Source organism: Megachile rotundata, chromosome 5 (genome assembly GCF_050947335.1).
Source record: "Megachile rotundata isolate GNS110a chromosome 5, iyMegRotu1, whole genome shotgun sequence".
In the NCBI taxonomy this organism is placed as follows: Eukaryota; Metazoa; Arthropoda; class Insecta; order Hymenoptera; family Megachilidae; genus Megachile; species Megachile rotundata.
In genome coordinates, this window is record NC_134987.1 from 17,884,408 (window position 1) to 17,904,743 (window position 20,336).

A 20,336-nucleotide genomic window follows, 5' to 3' on the forward strand; every position below is an offset into this window, starting at 1 on the left:
ATTTTAATTCAAGAATGTAATGGTTTACCAAATTTCCAGGGATTTGAAATTTTTGTACTTGCATAGGCGTTTAAAAATTAGGAACTCGAGAACGTAGAGGATTGAAAATTTGTAAAAGTTATATTTAATATAAAGAGTATCCAAAATAAAAGATCACTTGTTATATACTTTCGATAATTGCGAATAATGTCCTTCATTTGAAAATTCAAAGACAGGTTATGTTTAATGCTATAACAATTTCGGAACAGAAATATTTCTCAATCTTAGGAAGTATAGTTCGTAATTACAGAAAACGTAATAGGAACGTAATAATTATTCTAACTTTATGTGGTAATGTTCCTCGCGTATCAATTTGCATTCGTTTAATCAGAAACTTAATTTTGAATACAGTAGTTTCCGGTACGTTTTGCTACTTCCTTGAACAGCCATTTTATAAGACGCTTAGCGATCGCGTATGTTTGCATGTACGGTGTCTTTTAATTCTTTTTAATTGCAAGCTACAATATAAGTGCTTCGAGTAATTTAGCGTGTTGAGTAAAAGAAGGCTCAACGATGCTTAAGCAAGAGGAGTAAGTATAAAATTAATAATTAGATCCAGTTATCTAAACTTCTTTGTCGGCATGCAAAATCATGCATGTATATTTTCTTTAAACTGACGCTAATGCGTTTTGAATATAGGAAAACTGAGAAATTTTAATACAAGTGTTCCTTAATTACATAACGTTGATTAAAGTTTATGTAAACTTATACTAAGAGAACACATCCGATATAGTCCGGCATCATAATATGCAATAATATTGAAAATTTATTCGTATACGTTATTTCTATGTAATTTTTTTGAACATTAGGAATCAGGTACAAAATAATGACGAGAGGGACCGAAGTAGGGAACGCGATCGTAATCGGAGATCGGACAGACAAAATCGTATAAATTCTACGAGTCGCGATCGAAGCAGAGAACGAAACGATCGTGGTGGTCGGAAACCTTCAGACCGCCGAATTTATGTATCAAACATTCCCTATGATTTTCGTTGGCAAGATCTTAAAGATTTGTTCAGGACAGAGGTTGGGAAGGTTGCACATGTAGAACTCTTTACTGACGAAAATGACAAACCACGAGGTTGTGGTATTGTCGAATTTGAAGATTCAGACTCTGTTAAAATTGCTGTAGAAAAAATGCACAGATATGATATTAAAGGAAGGAAGCTTGTCGTCAAAGAGGTAGTTAGTATATTATTGTGTTCACAGACACCTTACTACATAGATTGTTGATGTACTCTCTGTTAGGGATACATTTTACAATATTGTCCATTTTAGGACTTCGATGTTGAACGTGATAAATATGGTCGCTTAGCAACAGGTCGAAACAATGACAGAGTTCGTGATGATAGATTTAGAGATCCACCAAGACCACAAGGTGGTGGCCGCCAAAATATGAATCCCCCTGCCGGTGGAGGCGGTGGTGGTGGCGGCGGTGGTGGTGGAGGTGGTGGTGATAATAAATTTGGAAATACTTATGGTTTAAGTACCCAATTTTTAGAATCTTTAGGTATCAATGGACCTTTAGTCACTAGAGTGTTTGTAGCAAATGTAAGTACATCTTATTGTGTTATATGGTCTAATTAACTAACCGTTTGAGTGTCATAGGCCATTGCAAGAATATGCTTCAAAAATAACAAGCAGCAATGCAAATGTGTTTCTTCTGTTTCATATTAAAAAGTATTATGTAATGCAATCACATCGTGTTTTGATACCATTTGTTAATATGATATTGATAGTTTTTCAAATGAGACCAGCATGATCAAACTGCATGGCACTCAAACAGGCAACATAACAGTAGACTAAATGTTCTTTTATATATACTTAGCTTGACTATAAAGTGGATGAAAAGAAACTGTTGGAAGTGTTTAAGTTAGCTGGTAAAGTACTGCATGTTGAGTTAGGAAAAGATAAAGATGGAAAATCTCGAGGATTTGGAGTTGTAGAGTATGATCATCCAGTAGAATCTGTTCAGGCTATATCAATGCTTCACAATCAACAACTTTATGATAGACGTATGACTGTCAGACTTGATAGAGCAAATGAACCAGACATGCCACCAAAGTTACCAGAAGGTATGTATAATATTTCTTTATCTTGATTATTTGATAAATAGAAAAAATAAATTTTAATTTGAATGTCAGGTTTAAAGGGAATTGGAATGGGACTTGGAGCTGGTGGCAACAGATTAATGGATGTAGCTAGAAACATTCCTAATGTACAAGCAAATAATCCACCTGTTGTAAATCCTATATCTGCCCCTGTGTTGGCTGCTGGAGCATTTGGTGCTGGATTAAATAATGTGGTACCAGCACAATTAGGTATATACTACTATTATGTGTTAATAAAATTGACAAAGAGAGGAAAATAACACAAAACTATGGATGTATTTTCAGCCTCTGCATTGACCAACACAAATGCAGCAGCACTTCAAGCAAGCCTTGCTGGAGGTTTAAGTGCTAATTTGACCACCAATTCGTTACTGAATTCATCTTTAACAAATGAATTGGCATCTAACTTAAATAGTTTCGGCGGTGGAGTCGGAGGTTTGTCTAATTTACAAGCCTCTTTAGCTGGTGGACAAAGCAACAATACATTTGCATCTCGAGGCTTATCTAAAATGGACAATGATGTAGGCTTCGGTGGAAACAATGCTTTCGGTGGTTCTAACTTCGGTGGCGGAAGAGATTTTGATGGTGGATTCAACAGAGGGGACAATGATCGTGTTCCTGGTGGTGGGGGTGGTTTTTCTGGCAATCAGGGCCAAGGGGGAGGAGGTAACAGGCAAAATACGAACGGTTCGCGACCAATGTCGGATACTATTCTTATAGGAAATGTAAGTAGTACAGCTCGCATGTATAAATTGATTTCGATGTCAATATTTTATATATGTATATGTGTGATTACAGTTACCACCAAACACCACATGGCAAATGTTGCGAGACAAATTCCAAGATGTCGGAGAGGTCAAGTTTGCTGAAATGCGGGGTACTGACATGGGAATGGTGCGATTCGCATCTGAGTGGGATGCTGAACGTGCTGTGTGTATCCTTTGAAATGATTAGTATCGTATATTGTTATATACAAATTAACAAGAGGAACGCAAGACTATCGGATCCAAGCTTCGTACAGTTATAGGGGTAAAGTATTAATCGTGCAAAATGGTACACTTTCGGTATAAAAGATATCGTGCGTTCTCCTTGTAGTCGAAGTTGAACACTAGAAAGATTTTCCTTAATAGCGCATATACAGCTATGATGAATCGGTCACGTATCGATGGCAGAACGATCGATGTTCGCCTTTACTAAATGATGGGAAATACACTCAAGGTAACATTAATAGAGAACTTCTGCAGAGTTTGACGCTTAACCATAACTTATTGATGCAGCGAGAGGAGACTGGGTGTTCGTATGTCGTCTGCAGGATTGTTCCACTCCTGATGACAATACTTGAAATTCATCCTAGTTGTGTGGCAGAACTTAGGACAGTGGGTGAGAAGTATCTGTCGTTGGAAGATCAACAATCGTGTTTTATGCCTACAACGTTGAAACACTCATTGGCTGCTGATGATCACCCTTCCTTGCTACAACTGTTTCATTCGAAATTCTTTACCAGATTATCGTTCCTTTTTACAGTGGATGTCTACTAATTGTTCACTCCAAAATCGTTTTCGAGTGATCGATACATAGTTTAGTTGTTAGGATTAGGTTCATAATGTTCAACGTAATCCATAGGTTTTTTTCAGTATGTAGGTTTACGCTATTTACAGTAATTATCAAACGTAGTTTGTAAGTTTATTTCTTAGTTTTCATGACGAGAGATCAATCGGTTCTCATTCCGGTCGAAGCGTGACGCTCTGGTCGTTCGCGGACTGGTTTATCAATCAGGGACAGATTAATCTTTCAAGTATAAATATTAACGCGATATAGCTGTTACGGATTTTACGAGTTAAAAAGTTTATCCATGTATGATAGATACTTTCATGCACAATCCTACACAGATCGTGGACGTGTGTCTTCGGTTCTCTGTGGTATCGGTCGCACTCTGTTCTTGTATCTCAATACATTAGCAAGATACATCATGGCTCAACAGGGGACTATATTGTTTTTCATTGTAGTTCTGCGATCTGACTCGTTTTACTCGTCGCGCCACATCGTTCTAGTAACTTGGAGATTCGAGTAGAGCAAAAATATTTTAGTTGTCATTAGGAAGGTCCCTTCCACGGTCCACCCTCGTTTTTTTGAGACTTCAGCGAACGAACATTGGATGACTTTATACCCTAAATTCGGCAGAATTGTCTTACATATAGTGCATCATAATATGTTTACCAAAAAATATTAAACTTTTAATTAAGAAAATGAGAAAAATAAGAAAAAAATTTTAATATCTTTCAACGTCTAAGGAAACGAACGATCAGGAAGGTTAGTTTTATAAGTTTATTCTTTGGTAAACATATTTCCTCTCGCCATGTAGATCTCGAGGAACATTCTGCGCATTGTATAACACTCTTGTATAACCACGACATCATGACAGTGATTGAATAAAATCCAAATCCGTTTTGACTACAAAAATATGCTGGTCGTTGTGTTTTATTTCTGTGTTGTTGTGAATTCTCTTTATACTTTAAACAGATAAAGCTAGATTACGCATTGTCATACAGGATATCGTTTCTGCAATTTACCGTGTGCAATACATTTACCGTAGAAAGAGCTTCAAATGCATTGCACTCTTTGAACAGAGATTTCTGTTTAAAAATTATTACAGTTGTATCTCTTAATTGTAGAACATCCCTGCTTAATTTTTGAGATTTGAAGATTCCCTGTCTGTGAGATGAATGTTTGCTTACGTCACAGGTGAGATACGTTTTTTCAGGTGATTGTGGTTTTCTATTCCTCCATGATGTACACGTTTCAAGAGGGAAGAAGTTTGTTTGAAATCTGTTACCGAACCTTTGTCTCTTTGGTATAGTAACATCGTTAAAATGATCATCAAATTATGTATTGGTAGTCTTCTTCTCATTGGCGTAACTAGGAATTTTCTCTGTAGTGGGCCAAATCTTCTTTTATAATAGTGTCCCACATCAAGCATAACTTTTGGATAAGTTTGAAAATTTAAAGATTTGCAAATTTTAAAATTTATGGATTAGTTTGGATTTTTGAAAATGTGGGGAGAAGAGTCATGACCATCCTCGCTACCTAATTATGCCAATGCATCTTCTTCAGATTAAGTAACGAAGCTTTATCATCGATTCAAATAGTGGATTAACAGGTTTCTGGGAAAAATAAAAATTCAGCAATTCGTCTCCTAACAACGTGGTTGATTCTTTACATATCGTAGTATCCAGAGTGTATCTTCCACATTTACTGATAATTGTATCTGGTCTAAAAGTTTGTTGCGCAATTCGATGCGTTCAAATTGAATTTTGCGTAACGTGAGAAACAAATGGTTTGACGGTAACAATGATTATTTTTATGGTAAGTGGTCGTACATTTTTTTTCAATACTCTGGTCGTCATTCGCCGTTGAAACATATTTAATGCGTGTTTTCGCTATGCACATGGAATTTTTTTAATAACCGTTGTCGAACTCCGTTGTGTGGTTGCCACATTTGTTTCTTAACATTTGAAGGATGTTATATCTTTTTTTTTTCTTACAATGCCACTTGGCATGGGTTACTGATAGGGCTCTTATTTTGTAACGCATGAGATCATGTGTCGGATGGTCTGTTGTATTAAATTTCCATTGTAAGTGACTGATCAGTTGTGTTTTGTTGTTTCACGAAAAAAAAACTTGAGTGAAGGCATTTATGTAAAGTAGGGGATGATGACTGCATTTCCTTCTTGATTTTGTCTAAACTATTCACTGTTGGAAATTGCCCCAAAATAAAATATTCGGTTACGCAGGACCAGATTTAAATATATATTTTGACATGTTAATAACTTTTCAATTGCGGCTAATGTTTTGCAGGGAAACGAAGGTAAGTTTTAACGTTTCTATTTCAGATTTTTTATAAGTATGTTATTCTTCCAGGAGAGCTATCTAACCAGATTACAAGGTTATCGAGTGGTAAGTCCTATGAGGTTGAAATAAATAGTAGGTTGTATTATTAATCACACCTGTATTTCCACAGTCTTTACATTACAAAACAGTTAAATTGGGTGATCCTTAAATGTAAGATACTTTTTTTGCTGAGAATCACAAGTGTCTGTGTAAATCGGTAATAGTGTGTGAATACAATTACTGGAATGAAACGGTGTTGAAAAGTATAAACTTTACAAGTTCGATAGAATTCTGAAATTACGTTCTAGATTGCTATCGTGACAGCAGCCGTGCAATATAGTGTTAAGTGTAATTATTTGTTTATTTTCAAAAAAAGCACCTTACTTGAACACCTCGCATGTGATTCTTCTTAAGTATATATATATAATATATATAATCTTGTATAATACTTACAAACTATATGTATGTTTATCACATTTTTAAATAAAGGTAAGCTTGAAAATCGATGTAAATGAACCGTTTTCAAGAAAACTCGTACACTACATGTAGTGCCGCCGTTAGTGCTGGCAAACCGGGCCCTGGGTAACATCTCAAATGTACAAACTTCGAAAGAGGGCCTGTTATGTTGCCAATTACTATAGCTCCGTCCGTAGCAATATAACGAGAGTCAATTACAATCATTAGTACACATCAGTGACAAGCAGTGTTCAATTGCGACGTCAATTTTTTGACCCAGGTCCCGCAACTCTAACGGCGGCTTTAATCATATATGTAACTTCTAATTTGATCAATTATGAAATTCTTTTAAGTAAATATAACTACAATGATAATCCAACGATATCTATTAAAAACGAAACACACATTCTTAAAATGAAGAGGTTCGTAACATTTGCAAAAACAAAGAAAGAAAATTTCTTATAATAACTTCCATTATTCTTCGTTTTTATCACAAAAAGGTGTGTTTTGTATTTTATTGAAATAGTTTTATGCTATTATCGACAGAAGTGTATTACATGATCTTATCTTTCTTTTTTTATTTTTTTTTTTAATACAGCATCAAAGATAAAATCATTTCTTCTATGATTATACAATCTTTCAATTTAGCATACATCCCTGTTATGACTAAATATTATTAAAGTGTATCATGGCTTATATGGGGATTATGTATAAGGGGATAGACTGTCAGCCAAGTATACAGTAATAAAATCACATTGACAGTATCTGTAAGCCATCGTAAACATTGCAAGTAATAAGTATTCTCTTCCTTTTTCGCATGCCTCGTCATTTGACGTTAGTATCAAATATTTGTTCTTTTTTTCTTTTTTTTATAAAATCACAATAACGAAATACACTGCTATATCAACTTTGAAATTTATTGGACTGTAGTGCAGTTTCACTATATCGTCCCCTAATGTCTTTCTGATCGAATACGATCGCAAATCCCGTGTTGAATACTCGGCTTATAAAACTCAACCTAGGGCCATATAGCGAGACTTTACCATACTTCTCAATTAAATCTCAATTTTCTCCAGCCTTTCTGAGTCGTTAAAATAGTTTCGTACTGTGTGTACGATTTAAAAATGTTACAACCCAGATCTATTTAGATATCTTCGCGAGAATATTCTATTTTTACGTTATGTATCACTTGTACAATGGCAATTCTCAAAAAGTAGATTCTCGTATTCTGCCATAGAAACACATTCTGGTACTAGTATAGTCGTACGAAAAAAACAAAACGTCGACTTCTCGTCCGATTAATAAATAAATATGTCTTGCGGTATCTTACACGATAGAGCTTTATCTTTAGCAATCGGTACACCACTAATGCATTTGAACAAAAGCTTTAAGATGTTTCGGTACATGTTCCAAGGTGTATGCTTTTTTGACTACTCTGGCCGCCAAACACATGAGTGTGGTATACTTTACAGGATGTACCGAGTCGTACAGTCGTTTATCGCGCAATAACATCTCGTAGGTTTTACCCTCATTGTTAACGGTGTCGATGTGAGCACCAGCTTCGAGAAGAGTAATGGCAAGATCTGGCCGCGTGGAGTGCGAAATAGCGGCAAGATGCAACGCTGTATTTCCGTCATTGTCTCTTGCCGTGACATCAGCGCCAACTTTAATAAGAGTCTTCGCTAAATTCGACGAGGGAAACTTAGAATTTGAATAGCTTCCAACTACAGCGCCCTTTTCGCTGTAAATTAATTGCAACACGTCGCGACCCTGAAATGGAATTACAAACAGAAAAAAATTAAGATATCGTCGAATACAGTTTTCAAACCAGGTATAACCAAGCTGGTGACCCATTCTCAGATTTACAACTTTCTAAAATTGGTTGGCTGGTGACATAACGTGAGTCGACTGTATAGCAAGTACAAGTTGCATTGTACGATTACGGACTAACCGGTGAATCACTTGGTCATTCCTGATTTAAACCATCGTCGTTTTCGAATGAACTCACATGTTTGCCTTTGGCATTTATCCGAACTAGCTCATAAATCGCATTGTGCAGCGTGTTATATTCTTCCGTGCCTTTTTCTGGAATTTCACGTGTCAGTAAACACGCCAAGTGCAAAGTAATCACAAACACTCTGTTCAAATAAGTTAGGTCTCGTCTCCAGGCTGGAATTTTGTCCAACATTTGTTTTCCTAATTTTACTTCTAAGACCTAAAACAACCCGCCAATTCTTGTACATTTATGAACCAGACAGTCAAGAATTGTTTTCACGGTGAGATCAGGAACTTACGGCTTTCTTGAACACTTTCAGAAGTTCTTTCTTTTGATCCGGTGGTACCTTCCGGCCTGTACTTGTTTGCGTTCCTATCATAAAGCTGAACAACTCCGTAAAACTGAACAGTGAACTCTGAGTCATCGGATCGAGTGGCTCCAGCATGCTCTGCTGCATATCCAAGGCATAATTCCAGAGTTTGATACAGCGATCAAACTTTCCACCATCCGCGTACAGTGCTCCTCTGTAACGGATGTAGTAACTGGTATCGGGATGAGCAGGTCCTAGTATTCTTTCTCTGATCACCAATGCCTGCATTCGCATTTCATCCGGATCGGTTGATAAGTCGTCCAATGCATCCGGGTCAGAGATCTCTTTCGCGAAGTCGTAAGCAGCTACAACAGGGGGTGGCGATGGTTTCGCTATCACTGGACTGTCGCTTCGATATCTGAAACATGGTTACCAATTTAATTTTAAGGATTCAGTGATAGGATCAAGTGCCTTGCAGCGATGAGATGAAACTTATACAAATTTTTAAATTAAGGAACCGGTCAGAACATTCCAGATGAAGACTGATCTAAACAAACCTCTCGTCCATTGCACGTTTCCAGAATTCAAGGGCCCCTATCATGTCCCTCTCTTTATCCACGTACGTCGCGCCCAACAACTCCAAAGCGTCTATCCGTTCCTTCCGACTGACTAAACGCTCCATACTGATGAAGTATTCCACGATGTGTTTATGTCCTGTAAGACAAAAAGTTGTCCCGTGATAATTTATTTTCCGCGAGAGTGTTACCTCGTTCAGATAACGAAACACTCTGATAAGCATTAATTGTAATCGTCTTAAGGGAACCTTCAGGGTTGTGCGTGGAAGATTCTGCTTTAACCTGTTACTGCTGCCACAAGGAGCGGTGTCATCCCGTAGGAGTCCACATCCATCCGGGCACCGTGCTCGATTAGCACCTTGACGATTTCCAGGGATCCACTTTCCGCGCAGTCGTGAAGTGCCGTGTAACCCCTGACTGATTTTCGGTTCACGTCTGCTTTCAACGCGAGTAGGAACTTGACGATTTTAATGTGACCTTTGTAACAGGCGATCATCAGATTGGTGTGACCCTGACGGTTAGCCAACTCGATGTCTGCAAATGAACAACGTGGGTGTTTATCGTCCATTTGTTTTGCTCTGCAGATTGATTAATTATTTATTCATCAGATGGGTATAACTGAGAGCATTGTTCTTTCCATAAAATATTATGTTGCACATTCATACTCTCGCTGATAAAGTGATGGATTAAAAATGTATATGGACACCGAAGAACACATCGTATGCTTCTTTATGTTTCTATCATCAGATTCTTAGATCTATTCAGTCGAACGATGCTCACCTGCACCATGGTTTACTAAAAATCTGACGATTTCAAAATAACCGTCGAAGCAGGCCGCGCGCAGTGGTGTGGAATTCGTTTTAGTCGTCGAGTTCACCTTGGCACCTCTTTTCACCAGTAATCTGACCAGAGCCAAATGGCCAGCAGCTGCAGCACACCATAGAGGAGGTGCACCTTCTATCGTTTCGCCACCGAACACGACTGTTTAACAAATTAATTCCGGATAAAAATTGACTCTTCATAACATTCACAACAATGATCAACTTTCTTCGATTTAAAAGTATAGAAATCATGTATCTTTTTGAGCGATTAGTTTTTACGAAAGTTTGTAAAGTCAGGTTTAAATGAATTTGATAGCACGAATATTTTTCATTTGGCTTGCTAGTAATTGAAAAGACGCTGACGCATCACGACATTCGACGAATAGGATTAAAGGTTTACCTGACCCAGGCTGCTCGATATCCGCTCCACATTCTTTGATGAGGTATTCAGCCACGTCGTAGTGTCCATTTCGACAAGCCATGACTAAAGGTGTTGCGCCATGGGTTTTGGCGCCCACTAATTGTCCTACCTCATCTTTTCCTCTGTGATCCAAAAACACCTGTAACAGAAAATATTATGCAAAATTGAAAAAACACTCTGTTTCAAAAAACAGGAACAAGTTTCTTGTAACCGTATCGGTCATCGTACTCCTCTACCATTCTTCCAATGGTCAAATGTCCGCTCACGCGATATCGCGTAGTCAACAGCTACACGCGCCACATCACGTGGCCAATAGTAAACATTAAATGCACACTCACGTTTAGAGTTTATTGAACTTTATTGTAACAAGAGACAACTACAATTAATAGAAATATTCGTACAAATTATAGAATAAGTAATGTTTTTACTGACTGCAACCTTGATGTCGAATTAAAAATTTTAAACGCAGAAGCTGAACGCATGTTTCAGGGTTCTTTTAACTTACGTTTGACAGTACGGAACCCGTGATGAATCGTTGAAACGTACTCGCAAACGAAAAAGCCGCCACGTGGTTTTATTTTTCGAACGATACCTGCTAGTTTAAATTCGCAAGGAATTTCATGCAGACCGCAGTTAGACGAATTACCGCGAAAGACACTCGACACTGACAGATTCTTCCTTCGGCGTACGATAAGTATGTAAAACACGTTGGGCTTCTCTTTTATGTAGCGACACAGCACTCGAGGCTCGAGCCTCTTTCCAAAACTGCTGTTTCTTCTCTTACGTACTTGCACGCTTTTGTTCGCCTCGTTCTACTCTCTCCCCCACCTCGATTCCCGTTCGTTCACGTACCGTCTTTTAAATGTTAAATTCTTTTAATTAGATTTGTTTACCGTGTTCACTTTCCCTCTTATCGTTTAGTATTTTTGTTAACCCTTTGACGGCAAGTTTCTATTCTAAAATATTATGTACCTTGTTCAAAGATTATATGATTGAAATTGTAATAATTTGGAGATGGTAGTTGTAGTTTATGTGTATGATGTGATGTGGAATTGAGATAAGTTACAGCTCTGAAATTGTAACTTTGGAGACTAGTACAGTCCTCACTAACTGTATTGTTATTTTTAGGGAAGTGAAGGTACGTGTTGAACAAGAGTGAATGAATGAAAGTCTTGAGAATTTCCAAATTCCAATTTCTCTAAATTTCCAAAACTAAACTTGTATATATCCAACTAACTCTCCAAATCCTCAAATTCCCATATCTTCAAATTGCCAAAATCCGCAAATTCCCAAATTTCGACGTCCTCGAATTCCAACAACTCCCAGCTCTCAAAAATCCCCAAGCTGGCAAAGTCCAAGAATTTCCAAATATCCATGTTTCATATCAGACTCGAAAACGTGACAGGGCCGTCAAAGAGTTAAAATAATTCGATCGAAACTTCTCTCACCTGGCGGACTTGCAGCGCAACAAACTAAGCGACGATTTATCCGTTTCTTTAGAATCTCGTATCGCGAACAAACAATGCGTAAAGACACGCAATATTCATCGCAAAATCAAAAACGGGTTATCAAGAGTTCGACAGGCGAGTATGCAAAGCAAACGTGTTAAGCGATAAATTTTCCGTGTGTATATCGATGCATCTTTTGTCGCGTTTTCCGCTTAATAAGCACCGTTCGCGGGAATCACCGGTTACGTCCACGCACGGCAGAATTGTCGATTTCTATTTGCCTTCGTCGAAGCCAACTGAACCACTAGCATTTCATTGGGTCCGCAAGAGAAGAAAGCAAACACTGGCCAAGAACGGTCGAACGAGTATTGTTCTCCAAGACAAACTTCGATACAGTGTACACAGATGTCGGAGAAGTACCCTGCCTTAGACAGCACGTGCTCGTCACGGAAAGACGAGAAACGCAATATTTGCGTCGCGGTCCTATGTCAATTCGCTGGAGGAGCCATAAATCGGGGAAGGCTACGATCGCCTTGGCAGAGTCCCGCGAATCGATCACTGATTCTCTAATTTAATTAACACCCGAATTCGAGGAGTAGCGATTCTGAGAAAACGGGACCTGTGCTCGCTCGCAAAGGTGTATTCTTCGACTGACCGAGGCCCAAAACCCCTAACCGGCGTTCGGCTTCTGGTGAAACCATGCTTCACCACCACCGTGGTCGTTGGGATCCCGTTAAACGAATAATCGGTGACATTGGGCCCACAGCCAGCTATGGTGAATGGACAAAACGTGCGTTGAAAAAGGGGCGGGGAGAACCGTCGCTCGGGTCTCGATTTTCTTTTACATTTTCCCCTGTCGAAGGTTTATCACCCGATGATCCTCTGCTTTCTATGTTCCCCTTCGTGTCAGTTTTCCCTCCAAGCTCTTCTTGCCGCTTCTCTAACGACCATTCTTCTCCTTTTGTAAGGTTGGTACATGCGCGCGAGCTCGAACAGACAACGTATTCCGTTACTCGACTGACCGATTTTCTTTTTCGTGGGCCCGCTTTTTGGATCCGATCCGGCAACGAATGTAGGTAACTGGAACGAACGACACCGAAACCTTCTCGTTTAACGTCGAACATCGGCCTTGCTTAACGGTGAACAATGTACGTAATTGACGTCCTTCTGCTGGGAAGATGCTATCAATGTCAATACGATCGTTCACAGTTGTTTCACCTTTTTGCTACGGTACATTCTATTAAATACATTCGCATTGGAGAACGAGAATTCTCTTTTGCATTTACTACTGAAAATGTCAATATAATTTATTACAAAAATTGCCGTCTTAATACACATATGTTGAAGCATCATTTATAGGAAAAGTTTGAGAAAAATATCCCGAAGCGAATGTATTAAAAAAACAGCTACCATTAACTGAGTCGTACGCAAATACATCACTACACACTCACAAACGCACATGTGCGAAATGCACACTCACGAGCGAATGAAATAAAGGTAATAAGATAGAATGTAAAGGTAATAATGTGTCTAATACCCTATCGGTTGAGCCAAATAACAACTGTGTTGTACTAGAGAAAATTTATTAAGCGTATATACATTCGTAACATTAATAGACATGCGAGAACGTACATCGTATATAAATGGACATGTGGGAACGTGCATGTAGGCTCCATATTATTCGGCACGCCAGAATAAATACATGAGCCTTTCGTTTACATTAATGGACGTGAGAGGACGTACATATACGCTGTGCCGCATGAATGGTGCATGGAAGCATGTATCGTATTGTATAAAGTAGTGGACATATAAATACATGTAGGTATGGTTTTTGATATGGGGATGTATGTCGTATATATACGACGAACGTATATGTAAAATGGCATATTGTATAATGTCGCATTATATAAAATGGCAAAGGTATGAATACGTATAGATATGTTTTTTGATATGGAGATGGGTGTATGACGTGTATATACGACGAACGTATATATAAAATGGCATATTGTATAATGTCGCATTATATAAAATGGCAAAGGTATGAATACGTATAGATATGTTTTTTGATATGGAGATGGGTGTATGACGTATATATACGACCGACGTATATATACGTCTGTCGTGTTTTATAAAATAGCAAAGGTATGAATACGTATAGATATGTTTTTTGATCCGAGAATGGGTGTATGATGTCGCATATATACGTCAGACGTATATATACGTCTATCATATTGTTTAATAAACGTATGTAAATGTAAACATATGAATATGTATAGATATGTTTTTTCATCTGAAGATGGGTGTGGACGTCATTATATACATCTGACGTATATATACGTCCATCGTATTAAACAGTAAATGTGGAGTGCATACATATATTTTTGTCTAAAAGTGGATATATGTTAACATGGATATACGTCTATCGCACCAAATGATACGACGTATATATACGTCTTTTAATCTAAGGTACATGACATCGTATATATACGTGCACTGTATCAAACAGTAGACACAGAGATGCATATACAGTAACTTAACAACGCAGTATATATGATGTCGTATATATACGTCTCTCAAATCAAGCAGAATGTGTAAATGTTTCTTAACCTAATTGTGTATGATATTAATATCTATTTTCTAGCAGTAACGCGTCATATACGTCTTGAATGGCGAAAAGGTCAAGGGTGCACAGATTAGCGAAAGCAATTCTTTCGGACAAATAAAGTTTAACGCCAGTTAGAAGCAAAAAGTACAGTTGCGTAAGGTGTTCGCCTAAAATATCGATTAGCATAGGCTGTTATCTGGTTTGTCCAGCAAAGGCACATGTCACTCGTTCGTTAAACAAAAGCATTGCCTTGAAAAGGAGCTGACTGTCGAGTTCCTGATCTTGGTACTTGTTCAGTCTCAACGGGAGTCCTACTTTTTTGTCCCCTCGATATTTCTATACACGTTCCTTCTGTTCATTGGTATTCCACTTTAGAACCATCATCGTTTAGAGGCTTATAACGCAACGTGTTTTCTGCGCTGAAAACGGGACTACATTTTGCTTGATTTTCTCATTAATTGTGTTATCGACGAACACAGAAAGAATTTTATGCCTCGCTTTATGATTGCTTTACTGCTTCCCGCCGCGAATCCATTTTCGCGGGGAAATAAGCGCAAAACCTAACAATGGAAATTCTATATGTCATTTCTAAAGTTGTAAGATTGTGCAAAATATGTTGTCACTAAGTCCTCCGAAAATACGACGTAATGACATCCGCGATAGAAACATCGCTAAAAATATTCAAAACTAAATCGTTAAAAATTTTATGAAACATAAACGTTTGCGCCAAAGTGATTCACGAAGTCGACCTAGAACCGTTTATGTTTTGAGAACATAGACACACTTTTGTGTTTACGACCGTTGACCTGAAATTTCTCATATATAGTTTACGAGTAGTTATTATTTCAAAGCAGCTCTATAACAGAGCCATCATAATTTACAGCGCATAAATTCTACAGGAAAAGAAACGTTAGGTATCTTAGTTGAAACAATGACTATAAAATGTGTAGATTATCAAGATACTTCAGACAATGCAATTATTGTTTCAAAGAAATACCGCAGTGTATAACCTGAGATACTTTAAGACAAGATTAATGTTTTAAAGCAAGCTTTATATGAGGGGCTCATTAAAATTCAGGAGGACGTTTCGCGCCTAAAATCACGGAACCATAAGTTACTTATGACGGTAACCAAGCAGGAAAAAGATATTTGACGACATTCAAAGTTTGTTTATTTCGAATTAACCGGGTACAAGGTTACTACTCGTACAGATTTCAAAATTGAATATGTAAATTTAGGTTGTTTTGAATACAGAGAGTAAAGTCAATTGCAATGATTATTGGAGAGTTTCAATTTTAAGAGACAGGGGAATATTGAAGTGTTATTGTTTCTTGGTTCATTATGGTCGGTTCTGAATCAAATGAGATTATGTTGGTCTGGAATAATTATTGCAGTATTGTTGACAATGTGGTGATCCATAAAACACTGTGATGGTCAATTGCAGATTTGCAAATTTTCTAAATTTGTAAATATTCAAAATTTGAGTCTGTGAAAATTTGAAATTTCTGAACTTGAAATTCATAAATTTCTAAAAATCTGAAATTGTAAAATTTGCAGATCTTCAACCACATATCTCAAATCTTAAATTTTCCAAATTTCAAGTACTCAGAAATAGAATTATTTTGCATACAAATTTCTAAACCATGAAACAGTAAATATACGATCAGTACAACACTTTCTAACCCGCACCTTACTCCACAAATTATCGATGCAGTATGTAGGTTAAAACTTGAATTGTATTCGGTTGAAGCCGGTTTTATTTGCGCAATCTTATATTATTCGAGTTGCGCTAAATTAAAGTGACCCTGAATATCAGTCGGAATTATCATAACTCGAAATCACCTTAATCTTCGTCAGAAGACTAACATACAAATATTTCTTCGTTAAAAAAAAAAATTAGTTTCATGAAGATTATATTCTCCGATGGTACGATCGTGATCTAAATTTACATGAGACAATATTTTTGTTTCAACAGGTGCAAAATATAAGCTGCTTCTCGTGACTCTCTCAAGAATAATAAGACGCTTTGAAAATTTATGCGTGCGAATCAAGATACGCGACTTGTGAATAAAACAGCGGGAATGTGGACAGTAGCGGTTTCAAACAACGGGAAAAAATGGTATGGTGAATGATGTGGAATGACGCTTTGAGTGACGTGGAGATATGTTTTGGAGGGAATTTGGGAAGTGGAAATTTGGGAGTGGGGGATTTGGGGGTGTGGGAATTTGGGGGAGTGAGAATTTGGGGCAGTGAAAATTTGGGGGAGTGAGAATTTGGGAGATTGAGAATTTGGGTGCTTGAGAATTTGGAAGCTTGGGAATTTGGGAGCTTGAGACTTTGGGTGCTTGAGAATTTGGATGCTTGAGAATTTGGAATCTTGGGAATTTGGGAGCTTGAGACTTTGGGTGCTTGAGAATTTAGGTGCTTCAGAATTTGGATGCTTGAGAATTTGGAAGCTTGGGAATTTGGGAGCTTGAGACTTTGGGTGCTTGAGAATTTAGGTGCTTGAGAATTTGGGTGCTTGAGAATTTGGAAGCTTGGGAATTTGGAAGCTTGAGACTTTGGGTGCTTGAGAATTTAGGTGCTTGAGAATTTGGGTGCTTGAGAATTTGGAAGCTTGGGAATTTGGGAGCTTGAGACTTTGGGTGCTTGAGAATTTAGGTGCTTGAGAATTTGGGTGCTTGAGAATTTGGGAGCTTGAGAATTTGGAAGCTTGAGACTTTGGGTGCTTGAGAATTTGGATGCTTGAGAATTTGGAATCTTGGGAATTTGGGAGCTTGAGACTTTGGGTGCTTGAGAATTTAGGTGCTTGAGAATTTGGGTGCTTGAGAATTTGGAAGCTTGAGACTTTGGGTGCTTGAGAATTTAGGTGCTTGAGAATTTGGGTGCTTGAGAATTTGGGAGCTTGAGAATTTGGTAGCTTGAGACTTTGTGTTTCCCCAGAGTTCGACCATGACTCAACCATAGCTATTTAATGACATCCCATCATCGTTAAGTGAAAGTTTAAAATTTCCACGACAGCGGAAAACATATATCGCAGTAATCGAACACCATGTATATCCTGCTGACGTTGAATCCGTGCTTGAAATAGAACTCCTCATCTGTGTTTTAAGGCGCATTTGTATTCAAGCGATGCCTGTCCTCAGCGTTCGTTGCCTGTGGAAAAATAAACTCTCTCGATCCTCTTACCTCTCTCAGTTTCTTTGAATTCATTTTTCACCGTTTCTGGATAGCTTCGTACATGTTTATTTATAACGTGTCTCACGATCAGGAGGAAATACATTATTCGCAATAACATATTCCTTGACGATCGCGGCGATCGTTGCTAATTACCATTCTAACAGATCGAACCGTTTATTGCCGAGGTCGATGAACTCTGGTAATAGCGACGACAATTAGTAATATCTAAGGCTGTATTAATTGTGTGCCTCACACTGGATGTTTGCGAAAATATTTTTTAGTTCTACGATCAAATTCGAATCAAATTCTTAATTCTACAAAATCTCAAGCTCCTAAGGTCTCAAATTTCCATATTTCCAAGCTTCCAAATTCTCACTCCCCCAAATTCTCAAATTTCCAAATTCTCTATCTCCCAAATTCTCACTCTCCCAAATTCCCAAGCCCCCAAATTCTCACTCTCCCAAATTCTCACTCCCCCAAATTCTCAATCTCCCAAATTCCCAAGCTTCCAAATTCTCACTCTCCCAAATTCCCAAGCTTCCAAATTCTCACTCTCCCAAATTCTCAAATTTCCAAATTCTCAATCACCCAAATTCTCAAATTTCCAAATTCTCAAGCTCCCAAATTCTCCATCTCCCAAATTCCCAAGCTTCCAAATTCTCACTCTCCCCAATTCCCAAGCCCCCAAATTCTCACTCCCCCAAATTCTCACTCTCCCAAATTCTCACTCTCCCAAATTCCCAAGCTTCCAAATTCTCACTCCCCCAAATTTTCACTCCCCCAAATTCTCACTCTCCCAAATATCCAAGCTTCCAAATTCTCCCTCCCCCAAATTCCCAAGCTCCCAAATCCTCCCTCCCCCAAAAATCACCGAGTCACCAAAGGCTCCCCATCCAAAAATCAACAAAACCACAAAAAAAGTCTAAAGATTTATCGTCGGTGATTTGCGAAACAACTCGACACACATTCGTTCCAAATCAGTCGTTTAAACATGACATATGACTGCACAAGATAAAAAGCTAAAGGTACTTTGTACGAGATCAAAGTTTTCTCGATCGAAACTCTCAGCAACGTGAACAGGCGGTTTTGTAAGTTGCGCACAGTTATCGATCAATGATTTTTCCATTCACGCTCGATCAATCGCGAACTTCTTATCGACAGACGTTTAATGACTGCAAAGAGTGCGAACGTTTCTACCAGAGTAAAAAAGAACGCAAGAAACTTGTAATATTATGAAATCAATTATTTATGGTAATTAACGAGACGCGTGAAAACTCACCCGCGTGAAACGATCTTCGTCGTTCTCGTACTCCATTTTCTTGTCCTTTCCTCCTACGTTTGTTTTTTCCCTTTTAATGCGTAGGCGACGATATTTTCGTCGCGAGATTCGTCAACTACGATCAATCATCAAATACAAATTAGAACACCGTTCTGTGCTCCAACATCAGCCACTTATTCGAACTACCATTTTAATGTGAAGAAAAATCGTACCTCCACTTCTAAGATATGCAGAAATTATGTACAATTTATGACACACCGACGACAAAGAACAATAACAAGGTCAAAGTCAGTAGCACGATTTTTCGCGAACATATTTGTAACAGTGAACGCACTCGCGTGGTTATTTAGCGCGACACGCCGTTGGAAACATCGGCATACTTTGTCGATCTTCGTGCACGAGAGGGAAAGGATTTCCACTTCGCGTATATAAGTACGGTACGTGTTGCACGTTGACGAGAGAACTGTAATAGTCGGTCAAGAACGGTGGAAAACGTAGGGCAGAAACGTGATCGATAAAAGTGAGATCTGCAAGAAAGTGATGGGTTCACAATCGGGTAAACGGTCCAGGTTCACAAAACTGATATTAATTGATAAGATCGGTAAAAATTTGGTATGAATTTGTCGAGAGAAGTAAGGAATTAATTTTAATCGACGGAGCTGAAAAGAAAGCAACGAGATCGGTAAGAAATCGGCACGATTTTGAGGAGATCGGTAAAAAATCGGCACTAATTTGACAGATTTGGTTATCGATCATAGATAACAAACACGAGCGGTAAGGAATCAACGAAAAATTTGACAAGATCGGTAACAAATTAATGTGGAGCGGTGAGATCGTTAAGAAATTGGTGTAAATTGACTACATTGGTAATGTAGATTCGCAAGAATAAGGGGATCGGTAAGAAATCGTCATTATCTGGTTGAGATCGGTAAGAAATCGACATAAGCTGAGATAGGTATGAAAGTGACGTTAAGTGGTTCTGATCGGTAAGGAATCAACATGAACTGTTTCGGTATGAAATCGGTAAGAAATCGGCATGATTTGGGTTCGGTACGAAGTTGACATTAAATGGTTCTGATCGGTAAGAAATCGACATGAACTGTTTCGGTATGAAATCGGTAATCGACATGAATTAAGTTTGGTACAAAATTGACATTAACTGATTCAGATCGGTAAGAAATCGACATGAATTGGTTCAGTACGAAAT

At 38.1% G+C, this 20,336-nt stretch overlaps 2 protein-coding genes across 8 annotated transcripts in view; one reads left to right on the forward strand and one right to left on the reverse strand.

The window, feature by feature from the left end:
- The first annotated feature begins 427 nt into the window (after window positions 1-427).
- On the forward strand, window positions 428-4,610 carry rump (heterogeneous nuclear ribonucleoprotein rumpelstiltskin). 3 transcript variants are annotated; one of them, XM_076532131.1, is made up of 10 exons: window positions 428-569; window positions 849-1,224; window positions 1,318-1,590; window positions 1,868-2,114; window positions 2,184-2,360; window positions 2,436-2,585; window positions 2,676-2,875; window positions 2,949-3,084; window positions 3,292-3,368; window positions 3,428-4,610. In XM_076532131.1, exons 1-9 carry the CDS (start codon window positions 553-555, stop codon window positions 3,345-3,347), a joined length of 1,632 nt encoding a protein of 543 aa, XP_076388246.1. In that variant the 5' UTR covers window positions 428-552; the 3' UTR covers window positions 3,348-3,368; window positions 3,428-4,610. The 3 variants fall into 3 exon arrangements, with proteins under 3 accessions (XP_076388246.1, XP_012140763.1, XP_012140765.1); XM_012285373.2 differs by having other exon boundaries at window positions 2,436-2,875; XM_012285375.2 differs by having other exon boundaries at window positions 849-1,221; window positions 2,436-2,875.
- LOC100883061 (protein fem-1 homolog CG6966) overlaps window positions 429-20,336 on the reverse strand; it is a 32,005-nt gene continuing 12,097 nt past the window's right edge. The window contains exons 1-9 of one of the 5 annotated variants that reach the window (XM_012285380.2): window positions 19,342-20,224; window positions 19,130-19,244; window positions 10,597-10,756; window positions 10,156-10,356; window positions 9,658-9,909; window positions 9,358-9,514; window positions 8,789-9,218; window positions 8,503-8,709; window positions 429-8,264 (exon numbers count right to left, since the gene is read on the reverse strand). In XM_012285380.2, coding sequence (XP_012140770.1) covers window positions 7,860-8,264; window positions 8,503-8,709; window positions 8,789-9,218; window positions 9,358-9,514; window positions 9,658-9,909; window positions 10,156-10,356; window positions 10,597-10,756; window positions 19,130-19,165 — 1,848 coding nt within the window. In that variant the 5' untranslated portion in view covers window positions 19,166-19,244; window positions 19,342-20,224 and the 3' untranslated portion in view covers window positions 429-7,859. Of the gene's footprint in view, window positions 8,265-8,502; window positions 8,710-8,788; window positions 9,219-9,357; window positions 9,515-9,657; window positions 9,910-10,155; window positions 10,357-10,596; window positions 10,757-11,122; window positions 11,473-12,065; window positions 12,729-19,129; window positions 19,261-19,341; window positions 20,225-20,336 lie in introns of those variants that run through there. The other 4 variants (XM_012285383.2, XM_076532129.1, XM_076532130.1 and 1 more) reach the window with 4 other exon arrangements.